Genomic DNA, 15,133 nt, shown 5'->3' with positions numbered 1-15,133 from the left:
GGTCACAGTGCCAGGTGGACAGTAGCATTGTCACCTCATTCTGGTCACAGTGCCAGGAAAAACAGTAGCATTGTCACCTCATTCTGGTCACAGTGCCAGGACAGTAGTACCGTCACCTCATTCTGGTCACAGTGCCAGGAGGACAGTAGCATTGTCACCTCATTCTGGTCACAGTGCCAGGAGGACAGTAGCATTGTCACCTCATTCTGGTCACAGTGCTAGGAGAACAGTAGCATTGTCTGAATATAACAGTTTGGACAACTTTTTTATTACTGCAGAGAAACAGGGTTGGTATAAAAATATGTATATTTTGCCTTTTGTGTAGTGATGACATTGGTGTACCCATAATTCAGACAGTGGAGTTAGTGAGTGAGTTTTTGAGTGAGAGAGAGAGAGATACAGTTATCTCATTAAAATCAGATCTTAGTTTTCGCTACCGCTGAACAAAGATCTGAGGACATCCCATTACGGGTCACGTCTAAGGATGAGGTAAGATTAGAGTCATGTTGGTCCACTCAGAATGTCAAATATGACAGTTCCTGGAAACGTGACTTAAAGTTGTTAGACATGCTCGAAATTTATTCTGTTTTCTTTCATCCACTTTACCTGAAAATATTACAAGCAAGATGTTCTTTACCAAATACAAGCATTGAAATGAATTTGTTTTTGAGACATGAGATAACTTTCAAATGGATTTCTAAGAGTTTTGTCAATTTCAGAAGTTTCTTTTGACACAATGGCACAAAAAAGACCTTTACCACACCCCTTCCTATCAGCGTAAACATAGGACTCCATAAAGAGCCATTCATAAGGACGAACATATTTTGTTCCACTTGTGTGAAAAAAGACAAGGAACCATACAAGGAATTCAGAGGAGTGAGTGAGTGAGCATGGTTTTATGCTGCTTTTAGAAATATTCCAGCAATATCATGGCAGGGGACACCAGAAATCACACATTATACCCATGTGGGCAATCCAACCCTGGCCTTTGGCATGACGAGCGAAATCGAACAACTTGGCTTCCTGAAATCAGAGCAAGTCCCGTACAACAGCATACTTGTGTGCAAGAAAACAAGAAAAATGTACACATAATTCAGTTTATTCAATCAAAATGTTCACTATTCTGTGACATTTTGACATTATTCTGTAATGACTATACAAATACAAATATCAATTGCAACAATAAATATATAAATAGTATTCTTGTATTGAAACGTATATATTTATCATTAACAAATCTTCACCAGACCATAATAGGTTCTCAGCATGGTACTACCCAACCAGACAATTGCACAGATGTAAAGCGCATATTCAAACATTGGGTTTTTATGGTGTACTTTAATCAATGCACATTACAAAACAACCAAGGTTCTCACACCACAGCATACTGCGCATCACTTTATACAATACTTCATATCATATTCCTCATCCCTATTAGAAACTGTATCCTGTTGTTAATAGAACAACCCTAAACATTATTTGATAGGGTTTTCAAATAGCTGTGCTGTGTTAGCTGGTGCTTTTGCCGAAATCAATCAAAAAGTTTAGCAGGTGAGATGAGGTCAAATGGGATATATCCTCTGGTTCAAGATGATTTCACTCATAAAGGGATGTGCATGCACATGTTTGTGTGGCTGCTTGTACTAGTTCGGACTAATGCCAGTTTTAAAGTGCTAGCCCACTGAGATACCGACCAGTTTTTGTTTTTTCCCTGTAATGCTGAACGCCTGACAGGGTAACAGGAAGCCCTGTCTTTCAGATTGACGTCCATGAGTTTGACGTCTGCTCTCCAAGCAGATGTTCTATCCTCTGGACCACAGAGGCAGTCCAAAGTCTAGCACAGATACCAAACCCAAATGGAGGAAATAAGGAACAACTTGAATATTTGGGGTTTAAAATTAGTAATTTACCCCAAAAATGATTTGCAATCATAATTAGCAAGGACTATGGTGATCGTGAAAACAAATTATCATTTACATTGTATTTTATCCCCAAACTCCTCAATCTGCAAAACTATGTACCGACTGAGACAATCACGTATTAATTGGTAATTGGTTGTATTGACAATGCCTGTAACTAGGTCAATAATTAGCTTAATAAAAGGATGGTTGTTGGATAAAATCTGTAAAGTTTTACTTTTTCACATTGGCTGAATTTTGTAAGATATTGTATTGATTCTGCCCAAACTTTAATTTTGGCCATCTCTGGTTACGGCAAACACACTCCTATTCCAAAGGTTGTCAGCTTCTTGTGTAAATGTCTCAAAGTATGTGTAAAAATTAGGTCCTATACTCTAGAAATATTTTTATGAAGGAGTATATTTTTCTTAGAAATTTCAACATTTACTTCCTGTATTTATGTTCAACCAGTTCAGGATTTCAAACTCTGAATAAGCGGTTATGAAATTGTTATAAAAAATATCAGATGTGTTCATATGATGGAGTACTAGTCTTTGCTTATTTCATCAATAAATGCATAGGTGTTAAAAGACTAATTTAAGGGATTTTCAGGAAACGCTTATTTTATAACATTTGAACATTTTAGCCGTGTATTTTATCCCGTCAGAGGTCCAAAACTTGCAAGTGTCAGAAAGGAGAAAGACTGGTTGTCAGCTATGTGAACTCTCCTGATAATGTTTATAGCAATACTTTAAAATTTGACAATTCCAGTGGTTCCCAAAAGACCCTTATCCTAACCAGTCCTTTGTGATTTTCATTTCATACTGACAATATTAATGCCAAAGCAAGCATAACTAAAGTCGAAGTCATTGGTCAAATCACTTGACATTCAAAATTAAAAACAAGAAAAGAGTCCAGAATTGGATCCCTTTCCATCCATCACCTTTACTATGAAGGAATAACCTAATTACCTTTTTCACTTTTGACATATTTCTTACATATATGATTACACACTGACTTAAGTTTCATCCATCCATCCTCCCATCCATCCATCCATTCAAATCCGAGTCTCAAAATGTCTCAATCTTTCACACTCCCTCCAGCACTGGCAGTAGTAGCAGCAGGTGAGTACACTGACTTTCTCTACATCTTTTCTATGATGGAAACAAATTACATCACTGTGGACACACTTGTCCCACGGGCATGTCCTTCACAAACTGGTCACATTATCATATAGAACACCTTGAGGTGGAAAGGAGTGTGAACCTTTCTCATATCTGCACATGTGCAGCTTAATCTCACTGTTAATTGGTCATGTGAAGCCATGCGATGTCACACTGCTCTGTTGTTCATGCCATCACAAATTACATCACCAGAACAAACTTAATATTGGGTTGACATTTCATCTGAATTTGTCCATTTTCTTTCTTAGAAACGGCAATGAAACTCAATGATTCACGGACTATCTGTTGTGAATGAATGCCATGACACCCTCACAAAAGTCTCGAGAGTTACATCATTTATTCATTGGGACAGATAGTGAGTGAGTTGGGTTTAACGCCGCTTTTAACATTATTCCAGTTATATCACGGCATGTCAGCTTAATGTGGGAGGAAAGCCCGAAGTGCATTTGGACAGATAATCTGTGACAGTATCTTGTAACTTGGGAGTCATCTGTAAAACTTCCCACTGCGATAAGGCTATCTTGTGTTGAGACAAATCTGTCGTTTGTCTTTTCCTAAAGGTGGGAGGGAGCAAGGCTGGGTCTGTCTGGTGATCACTGCGAGAACAGGCTGAGCTGGATGAGAGGCACAGCCTGTAACGTCGTCAGATCTGCCAGCACCGCCTGAAATATAGACAAATATAGAAGAAATACTATATATCATTTACCATATCATTGTCTGCACAAGTCTGGCACCAACTCTGACCACCAAGCGAGGACTTGTTATTGATGAGGAGCTTTGAAGAAGAAGTTTGAAGTGGCTTATACTAAAGTTCCTAATGCTGTGTATCTTTTGATCAGATATATGAGATGGCCTTTGTAATTCTATTTTCAAACAACCCTAAACCTTGTCACATTTCACGATCAGCCTGCTCACAAATACCGTCCAAATCCTTCCTCTCTTCTCTACACAAATAAAACCTTGTAGCTCACCTGACACAACATCCATAGATTTTCAACACAGATTTGAGACTAATGAGGGCTGTAAGTGAGTGAGTAAATACTGCTTCAAGCAGCAATGACAATCTCATTAGGGTTGTCAGGTGGTGATAAGATACACAATACAATATGTACAAAACTGGCATTTGTCAAATTAAGGAATACATTAAGGGAATGAAAAGAGGCAGCTGTTAGCTCATCTGAACCAACAACCCTATTTTATACAATATTCTTTACACAGATTGGGAGATCAATCATGAAGGGTGTTTATGTCTGAGACCATACCCTTGTACAATGAGTATCTCCATAGTAGAGCCTTCACACACTCAGTATGATACTGACTTGATACTTGTGATGAGCATAGCATAGCATAGCACCTCCTCCCGAGGCAAGGGAGTTAACTGACTATAAAAGTCCAGTTTCGACCCTTGCCGAACTAGGTTACATTTTGGCTGGACTAACGAGTCTATGCATAGTCCAATCAAAATCGCGCACCGAAATCCAAATCCGGTTCGTAAACTGTCATGCAGATTTCGGTCGACTGCAGGATTTGCAAAGCATGTGCGCCGCTAACACGTTGCCACAGATATTTTCTAAATCTTTTCATGTTCTTAATCAAGGTGCTCACGTGATTAGATGTACTTCGCGATGTAAGACTCGTCTTGACTGGGCGCTGCTGTTTTGTTTGAAGCAAATGCAAATGATACGCGAGATGGAATCTGATTGGTCCATAGGAGAGGCATAGAAGCGACATAACTCGTAATAGCCACTGGTGGCGCTACGATGGAGCCCAGGAATTCCAGCCTAGTTCGTCAAGGGTGGAAACTGGACTTTTAAAGTCAGTTAACTCTCTTGCCTCGGGAAGATGAGCATAGCATAGCATAGCATAGCATAGCATAGCATAGCATAGCATAGCATAGCATAGCATAGCATAGCATAGCATAGCATAGCATAGCATAGCATAGCATAGCATAGCAGTTCATTAATACTGGACCCGTGGAGATCCGGGTTAGAATAGGTCTTCAGCAACCCATGCTTGCTGTAAAAGGTGACTGTGCTTGTCGTAAGAGCTGTAAAAGGCTTGTTGTAAGAGGCGACTAATGGGATCAGGTGGTCAGGCTGGCTGACTTTGATGATGCATGTCATCGTATCCCAGTTGCGTGGATCGATGCTCATGATGTCAATCACTGGATTGTCTGGTCCAGACTCGATTATTTACAGACTGCCATCACATAGCTGGAATATTGCTGAGTGCGGCGTTAAACAACAAACAAACAAACAAACAAACAAAAAATCCATTCAGTGGCCTGCAGTGAAGGAGAAAGTTCTTTGTCCATTACCAGAGAGTAGCAGTACACAGTTTCTGTAGTGTCGTGGTGAAGTATATAGGAGGAGCAAGCAGTCTCACAATATGTGTGTGCAGGCACCACCAACATTTCCAAAACATTGTCTCCCGTAACAGCGAAAATCTTCCTGTTTGCACATCATCGCAGCCAACAATTTCTCATTTGTTAATGTCTTCCTGCTATACAACTCATAAAATTCTTGTGGCTATACATTGTAATAAGTATCACAATACAGACCTCAGTATTTCATAATACTGCAATACAAGATTCCTTGGCATATACAACCTATAGTAGTGTTGGCAAGGTGAGCTAAACACCTCAACCATTCCCCATCTCAATCACTGTTGACAGAAGATCTACCAGACAGACATTCACACCTCAACAGGGCCTAAAACAAAATGTCGCAAGACTTACTTGGTAAATGGAAACGTCAGTGTCTAACACTGACAAAGGTCAAAGCAGATATCTTCAAGCGACACCTACCTCAGCAGCATTAAATGTCTGCACCTTCATCAGGTTCGTCTTACGGAATGAGAAGATGGCCACGGATAACACTGAAACACGCAAAGATGACCACTGGTCAGTGACTAGGTGCAAGGTCACTGGTCATCATCAGCAGACAGTATGAAAAGCTATTTTTATTCCATCACATTAAGTTCTCCCTGTATTGATTGTGAATGTAATGGAACGCACGCCATGAAAAAATTTAAATAGTCATCGATACAATCTACTGTTGATGGTTAATTAACGCTGGTTTGATTGTTATTTTGTTTAAAACTGTACTCAGCAATATTCCAGCTATATGATGGTATCCTGTAAATAAACAAATCTGAACCAAATAATCCAGTGATTCATATTGTGAACAATGATCCATGCTATTGTGGTATGATGACAGGTATGCCATCAACGGCGTCTGACCACCCAATCCATTTGGTCACCTCTTATGACCAGCATAGCCTTGTCGTGACTAATTCTAACCCAGAATCCCCACATGGATCAATTGTAACCCAGAATTCCCACAGGGATCAATTCTAACCAAGACTTCACAAAGGGATCACTTCTAACTCTGAATTCCCACATGGGTCAGTTCTAACCTAGAATTCCCATAGGCATCAATTCTAACCCAGAATTCTCACACGGATCAATTTTAATCCAGAATTCCCAAAGGGATCAGTTCTAACCTAGAATTCCCACAGGGATCAGTTCTAACCCAGAGTTCCCACAGCATTCGATTCTAACCAAGAATTCCCACAGGGATCAATTCTAACCCAGAATTCTCATACGGATCAGTTCTAACCTAGATTTCCCACAGAGATTAATTCTAACCTAGAATTCCCACAGGGACCAATTCTAAACTGGAATCCCCACAGGGATCAGTTGTAACCCAGAATTCCTGAGGGGATTAATTCTCACCTAGAGTCCCGAACAGGATCAATTCTAACCCAGAATCCCCAATGGGATCAATTCTCACCCAGAATCCCGAACAGGATCAATTCTAACCCAGAATCCCCAAGGGGAATTAACTGTAGTACAGAATAAAAAGTGATGAGCTGTGACAGTTGTGTGAATCAGGTCAGATTGAAAGATATACGCTGTGAAATTTATATTTATGTTGCTGGATCACTGGGCAAAAGTATATGTTCGGTGCAAATATTTGGATGATTTACGACTTTCCTTTGAATTTATTCTTTCCATGCCAATCATTCATTAAAAATATATTCATATGACTTTGACTAAAAGAATCTGATGTTTTGATTAAAGAAATGAAACGTGCCTTTTTTAACTTACAAAAACCTCCCTCTATATGAAATACTCACCAGGAATGATATAAACTCCTATCTATTGTGTTGTATTGCAACAATCAGTGCAATCAGCAGTTGGAGGTACAGCCTCAGGAAGAGTTTATTTTGCAGGCATAACTTTCAATCTACTCCATGTCATTTTACAGTAAATTCCTTCATGATACTCAAACATGTTTTGTTATATCCAACAATCCATGTGGAGACTACATAAATCATACAAACAACTCAAAAATCGAACCAATACAACCCAAATCTAACATATCACATAGTAAATTACTACATTTCATTACAGAACCACAGCTGACACAAAGCTGGAGCAGTTGTCTCCCTTGATACCAGTAAATTTTTACCACATTTGCTTCAAGACAACATGAGTGAGTGAGTTGAGTTAAACGCCACTTTTAACATTATTCCAGTTATATCGCGGCGTGTCAGCTTAATGTGGGAGGAAAGCCCGAAGTGATGCAGGTCTCAGACCTTTACCACGTCGGTGAAACCCACGAGCACGGGTATGGTGCTTACAAACCTAGAAACATAATCGTGGCGAACCAGTATTTGAACCCACAATCATAGGTTTGTGGCGTGCCCAAGGAAGTCAACTCGGCACAAATCCCAGCGCCTTAGACGACTGGGCCACCCGTGCCCCCTACAACATGAATGAACAATGAATGAGCGAGCAAAGGAGCAAACAGAAATATACTAAATGAAAGAAAGAAAGGATGAAAGAAAGAAAGACAAAATGTATTCCTTTGTATAAATGTGAGTCCCCTTTACCAGGCAGTATTTCCAGGGACCGGTATGCCAGGATCCTGTCCCACAACAGCAGCACCTGCTCACTGGCCAGGAAACCAGAGAAGGCTCTCATCATCCACTTGAATGATATTTTCAGTCTGAAAGTAGAACGCATTTATGAGCATTTTCTTATGCGTAAGTACTAGGGATGGGACGAGTACAAATTTACTACCCGAGTACCCTCCCCGCTATTACCCGACCCTACCTGGGTACCTGTGGAAGTCTAAAGATTAGGTACAAAATGTCCGATTGGGAATAGTTTGACGGTAGCCCTGGCAAAATGTATTTAGAAACATGTATAAAACGATCTGGTCATGTGTACACTGATGTTGACTGAAGATCTTTATTCAAACCTATAAAGGTCAGAAGGAATGCGTGCATAGTCAGGAAGAAATGGAAACATTGGTGACTTGTAGTGTAACCACAGAGCTCCAGATAATTTTTGTCATTAAACAAAATGTCACGTGACCAACGACGGGTCCTCCTCAGAACCCACCCGACCCAAATACCCGAGTTACCCGTCGCAGCCCTAGTATGTACAGTTGTTGGAGACATACATTGTATGTCCTGGTTTCCCCCGCTATACAATACAGACATGTCACAGAAGAAAAGATACAGATAACTGACTTGAATATTGTCCGAATATCTGAGAAAGACCAAATTTACCCCCCCTGTTCATAAAGTGGACTTTTCGAACATTGAGTACCGGACAAGATAGAGATCAGATAATGAAAGATATTGCATTGTGGTCCTGAAACATGTTTTGACACCTCCTTTCCGAGATATAAATTCTGTGTCTTAATTAAGAAATAAACGATGAATGGGAGTTGTTTAATCGTAGAATATAACACTGCAGGGAGAATAAACCACAAGAGTTTTATTGTACAATAAACAACTCCCACACAGAATTTATATCTCGGAAAGGAGGAGTCAAAACATGTTTCAGGTCCACAATGCAATATCTTCCATTGTCTCTATCTTGTCCAATACACAATTTTTTGTGTGTAAAAAACCTGACTGCAGATTATTGTTGCCAGCATTTTAAGCAACAGGATTTTGGCCACCATTATTTTCAGGCAGCCAAGAGACGAGTGGACAACGATGGCAGCTGTAGTGAACTCTGTGAAGTGCCTGTGTAGGTAACAGCATTCAACACGTTCTCCTAGCTGACACACTGACCTCTCTATATCCCCAACATCATGCCAGTCAGTTACTACAAGAATAGCATCCTTGCCACTTGGAGAATCTCTGCAAACAAGGCTGAAGAAGTTACCTCCCTTGATTGTGATGCACCAGTTCCTTCAGGCCGACATGTTAATACTGAGTGAGTTTATGATGTTCATGCCAAGTCTGCAATATTCCAGCTGTATCGAGTGGCCACTCTCCTACCCAGAGTTCCATGCGGCCGGCAGCCAGCTAGCATAGTACCTCTGCCACAGGCCAGCGCCATGTGACGATTCGTCACATCTTTCACAGTCCATTTAAGATATTGCATATGCTTTTCATCCGTTTCATGTTTGACAAGTCTACACATTTTCATAAACAAATGTCAAAGAATGGTTAACTTTCATTGAGAATGTATGCAAATACGTAAAAATCTACTTGTTTTTGTGTAGTTATCCTATGTTTACATTGGTTGTACGGCTCCACGTGCTGTCATCGAAGCCCAACGGAGAGCTAGCGACACGGTCACTTTGATGCATAAATATATATTGTCATGCAACTCACTGTCGCAGTTGTAGTAGCATATCTATATAGTTATGCAAAACAATATGTAAAGCGCCCCCAAATACTTGCATTAGTCCGTTCTATACTGATTTTTGAAAAAGCGAGTTTGTTTACAAACCAGTGAAAACTCCGGTCACGTGATATGCAAATTAGCCTGTGGCAGTGGTGTTATGCTGAGTCACCACTGCTACGGAGTGTATCGAGTGGCCTGATATCAGCGTGGCCATGAAACACTAACCACGACACAGTACAGCTGAACACCACAGCCAAGTCACAGAAGTGAGCACCATCAATTGTTGGCTGTGAGGACAGTCATGAGATGCAGGAGACATATTCTGCCCTGAATCCTCACTGGGTATCATGGAGAGAGACACTGATACACTTCAATGCGTCAGTGTAGGCAAGAAATAAAGCTGAAAACGGCTCTGTAGCTCAACTGAATTATGAACTACTTTTATGGCACTTCAATCTTATTTGCCTTCAATTTTTCATACTGAGTTAAAGAAAATTTGGTACAAATGTGTCGGTGTTGGGAAATGAAAGTGGGCAAATCAGTTCCTGAAGGATTCCCCAAGTCCATGAGAGGGTGAACCTAAAGAACTCTCAGGTATCCACTGATCGATTACCCTGGCAGAAATACTGCAGAATTTGCTCTTTTTGTGCAACCAATACAAGAACTTCCATTGAATGGTGATGAATGGTGATGTAATGCGCCAAAAGGAATCCAAACAATTGCACTGCAAAACAGGAATAATCTGCAGTCATGCTTGCTGTAACTACTGAATATTAGTGTATTCTTGTTAATGCAGTTCAGATATTTTGTAGCTTTTTGGATGGGAATTCACTGTGCAATTCACAAGCCTACTTTTGGAAATAAATGATGGATTTTGTAAAGTAATCAGCCACGGAATTTGAACAACACAGTGACAACAGGGACTGATGAAAGTCAGCTTCCACGTGGCTGTTCAGGTCCTGCCCCACACTGAAGCACACGTAGCACATGTGATGGATGTCTCCGTGGGCAAGTGACTCACCAAGCAGTTAAAAATGGGTACCCGGTAGGATGAAATGGTAATGTGATGGTAAAGCTTGGACTGAAAACTCCCCAGGGAGTCGAGAATGAAAATCGAGTGCACACTGATCAATTGACAGGGGTAATAATGGCAGCACTTTGTGTATGGAGGCTAGTGCAATATAAGTACACACGTAACATTAATGGGAGTTGTGCACTTTACCGGGCGCACTTTTTCAGATCCAATTAGCACTTAGGGGGCTCGAACATGCCTCGTCAGTTCATCGGCTAGGCTCATCACATGTAATCAGTGCTCGTTTAATGGGTCATTAGCAACCCCTTAACGTGCATGCGTAAGTATGTAAAGAATGAATTGCGCATGTGTGAGACGTCACTGTCCGCCCTCCCATTCATCTTTTCTTAAAGCCACACCCGCCATTGTTTATATCAACATGACGAACCAGTCGAGCAACGCTATGGTGTATGATGATGTGTTTCGTATCACGTTCGATGTGATCACTCTCGTGATTACTCTAATCGGATTACCAGGATTAACGCTTTGAAAAGGTAAGAATTTATGGCTAACCCTTGCCCTAAGCAGGCTAACCCAAGGGATTGAAAAGGGGTTTGGGATCATAAAGGCGTGTCAGTTTTCCTAAGACTGAAATTTGGTGTTGGATCGTAAAGGCGTGTCAGTTTCCCTAAGACTGAAAAGGGGTGTTGGATCATAAAGTGAGAACCACGGGAGCCACAGTATCGGTATAGCAAGACAGCTGTTGTGCTACAGCGCGGTAAATGAGCGGATGGTAGCGCTTGGGCTGCGCCCGGTTATTGCCTTATTAACATGCAATCTGAATACAACAACTGGTCATGAACATGCATCAGTATACACCAGGTTTGTACTCACGGCTGACACCCGACAGACTTGAGGTGGTAGAAGAGTTGAGGTTCCTGTTCCTGAAGCAGCTTCTCAAACAGCTGACTCAGCCCAACGATACCCTGTGGACAAAGTCACCTCCAGTTTTGTTGCTGTTGTTTTATGCCATTGTCAGTAATATTCCAGTTAAATCATCTGGGTATGATGACTCACAATCAATCTGGTAACCTAGACTGATCACTCAATCCTATTCAGCTTACTCTCGTGACAATAAATATTGTGCCAGTGACCAAAGCCCAGGTCACCACAGTGTTATAGACCTCTGTTTACAACAACATGTGTGTACACACTGAAATGAAATATGATAAATAGTACCTATTTCTTTTGTACAAAAGAGTAAATGCATTGTTGTTCTACATTGGGACTCATAATGCAAAGTCAGCGATGCTTAGGAAATTGGTGATGAGATATAAAGCTGAATTACATTGATTATTATGGTTAGATAACAAAGATAATATAGCCAAAAAATAGCAAAATATCCAGCCGGTCTTACCTCTGGATGAGAGGAGACGCTGTGCAGGCGGAAGAAGTACTGCATGTAGAGCTCCCGGTAGACATAATACAACTTGACTGGCTCCTTGTACAGGAAGCACAGAGGAGACACTGAAACACATGGAACAAGCTGAAACATCGGGAGGCACTGAAACAGATGAGATGCTGAAACACAGAGGAGATGCTGAAACAGAGGAGATGCTGAAACACAGGAGATGCTGAAACACAGGAGACACTGAAAGGCAAGGAAGTTGACAGAGGAGATGTTAACACAGAGGAGATACTGAAACAGAGGAGGCACTGAAACAGAGGAGATGCTGAAACACAGGAGATGCTGAAACACAGGAGATGCTGAAACACAGGAGACACTGAAAGGCAGAGAAGTTGACAGAGGAGATGTTGACACAGAGGAGATACTGAAACAGAGGAGGCACTGAAACAGAGGAGATGCTGAAACACAGAGGAGATGCTGACACAGAGGAGATACTGAAACACAGGAGACACTGAAAGGCAGAGAAGTTGACAGAGGAGATGTTGACACAGAGGAGATACTGAAACAGAGGAGGCACTGAAACAGAGGAGGCACTGAAACAGAGAAGGCACTGAAAGGCAGAGAAGTTGACAGAGGAGATGTTGACGCAGAGGACACACTGAAACACAGAGGAGATGCTGACAGAGGAGACACTGAAGCAGATGAGACACTGAAACAGAGGAGATACTGAAACAGAGGAGATGCTGAAACACAGGAGACAGGACCAAATGAAGTTTGAAGAGACAATGAAACATAGAAGAAAATCCAAGCATATCTGAAAAATATTCCTGACAAACAGCTTACCATACATGGCGAAGCCGTGGAAGGGGATGACCCCATTAGGAGGGTAGAAGACAGCAAATTCCTCAATCCCTAGCTTTCCCCTGATATACGACTTGGGGGGTGTGGCGCTGCTCTGCTGAAAGTGCTTCAGGATATGGGTATCTCGGGAAAATGGCAACAGCACCTGCAGGAAGAAAGTAGCAGCACCTGAGAGAGGAGAATCTTATAAGAACACATGGCAACAATTATTAAATAGAAGGCTTGTGAGTGAGTGAGTGAGTGAGTGAGTTGTGTTTAACGCTGCTTTGAACAGTATTCCAGTCATATCACGGCTTGTCGGCTTAATGTGGGAGGAAAGCCCAAAGTGATGCAGCTTTTAGACATTTACCACTTTGGTGATACCCACAAGCATGGGTATGGTGTTCACAAACCTAGAAACATAATCAGGGTCAAAAGAGAATCGAAAATATGATCATAGGTTCGTGGCGTGCCCAGGGGAGGCAACTCTGCACATCAGGTTGCAGCGCCTTAGGCGACCGGACCACCAATGCCCCCACCCCCAAACAATCAGTAAACCTTATGAAGAACTTCTCATAGTCACTGTTTCTTAAACCTACCTGAAACTTCTTGATAGACCTCCCTTATGAAATGAACCTTTATACTACCAACCTACCTCAAATGGTTCTCTGCTCATAATATGTTGTTGCAACAATCAAAAATAATGGAAACTAAACTTTGAGAAGCATTGATCTTCAAGTCTGTAGTTCTTCTTAAGAATCCATAACAGAGTGTTTATTTGTGGGGGGGGGGGGGGGGGGGGTATGACTGTGTTGAGTGTCGATTTTGTTTAGTGTGTAGCCTTTGACACTATGCATGTCAACATCAATGACAGAACAATACTGAAGTATACAGTCAAAGCAATGATTAACGGAATAAGCTTTTCGCTTCAAAAGTGTGAGTCGCTCCATGGCTGAAATAATGCTGATGTGACGCTAAATTTTAACACACTCACTCAAAAGTGTGCAATGTTTTAAAGTAACTTTGTTCTACATGCCTGGTACAGGAAATCCTCAAAAACAAAATACTGGTCATCATTTGTAGCTGTTAGTTTCACATCCTGAAACACAGAATGTGATATATCAGTACACAGTCAGATGATCACACACTGAAACACAGAATGTGATATATCAGTAAAGAGTCAGATGATCATGATGATCACACACTGAAACATTGAATGTGATATATCAGTACACAGTCAGATGATCACACACTGAAACACAGAATGTAATATATCAGTACAGAGTCAGATGAACACACACTGAAGATGGGTGGGTGAGTTGGGTTTAACACCGCTTTTTAACAGTATTCTAGTTATATCATGGCGTGTCAGCTTAATGTGGGAGGAAAGCCCGAAGTGATGCAGGTCTCAGAATGTTTATCATTTCAGTGAAACCCACGAGCACGGGTATGGTGCTGACAAACATAGCAACATAATCAGAGCGAACCGGGATTCGAACCCACAATCATAGGTTTCTGGTGTGCCCAAGGGACGCAATTCTGCACAGCGAATCGCGGCACCTTAGACGACTGGGCTACCCATGCCCCCCACACACTGAAGAACTTAGAGTACCTACAAAACTTGTAAAAATAGTAATGCCCAAAGGGTGAGGCAGAAAAAGTGCCCTTTCTCACCAGCTGTAAATTTCAAATCTTAACATTTTCAGAAAACTCAAATATGGGTCTCGAAATTATCAGGCATGTTCAAATGGCTGACAACTTACCTTATATAACAAGTTGTCCACCAACAGGTCATGCTGTAGTACGTTGGCCTTCAGTTGGTCGTAGTACAGCACATCCTACAAGGGGAACATGAAAACACAAACCACATGTGCACATCTCTTACATTTCTTTAATTGCTAATTAGTGCCCATTTCCTCTTTGAATAGTCTCCCTGGTATCACGTACATAAATATATATACCGTATTCGACGTAATAAGCGCCCCGCTCTAAAAAGAGCCCACGGCGATATTTGATGATATATTGGCTAGTGAATAAGCCCAGTTAGCATCCCTTCTGATTGATCAATGTAGGACTTATTTATTCGGGATAATACGCACTCGTGTGTTATATGCGTCCTTATTTATGGGCAAT

General features: G+C 41.2%; 1 protein-coding gene across 2 annotated transcripts in view; it reads right to left on the bottom strand.

Annotated features, from left to right (window-relative positions):
• Positions 1–1,083: 1,083 nt before the first annotated feature.
• LOC124146962 (TBC1 domain family member 19-like) overlaps positions 1,084–15,133 on the bottom strand; it is a 29,477-nt gene continuing 15,427 nt past the window's right edge. For both annotated transcript variants that reach the window (XM_048387633.1, XM_048387634.1), the window contains exons 11-18: positions 14,764–14,838; positions 14,037–14,099; positions 13,004–13,166; positions 12,170–12,279; positions 11,647–11,738; positions 7,982–8,097; positions 5,889–5,959; positions 1,084–3,744 (exon numbers count right to left, since the gene is read on the bottom strand). In XM_048387633.1, the coding sequence (XP_048243590.1) occupies positions 3,676–3,744; positions 5,889–5,959; positions 7,982–8,097; positions 11,647–11,738; positions 12,170–12,279; positions 13,004–13,166; positions 14,037–14,099; positions 14,764–14,838 (759 nt within the window). In that variant the 3' untranslated portion in view covers positions 1,084–3,675. The remainder of the gene's footprint in view (positions 3,745–5,888; positions 5,960–7,981; positions 8,098–11,646; positions 11,739–12,169; positions 12,280–13,003; positions 13,167–14,036; positions 14,100–14,763; positions 14,839–15,133) is intronic.

Source organism: Haliotis rufescens, unplaced genomic scaffold (assembly GCF_023055435.1).
Source record: "Haliotis rufescens isolate VD_foot unplaced genomic scaffold, xgHalRufe1.0.p SCAF_7, whole genome shotgun sequence".
In the NCBI taxonomy this organism is placed as follows: domain Eukaryota; kingdom Metazoa; phylum Mollusca; class Gastropoda; order Lepetellida; family Haliotidae; genus Haliotis; species Haliotis rufescens.
Note: the sequence above shows the minus strand (reverse complement) of the source record. Positions and strands in the feature narration are given on the sequence as shown.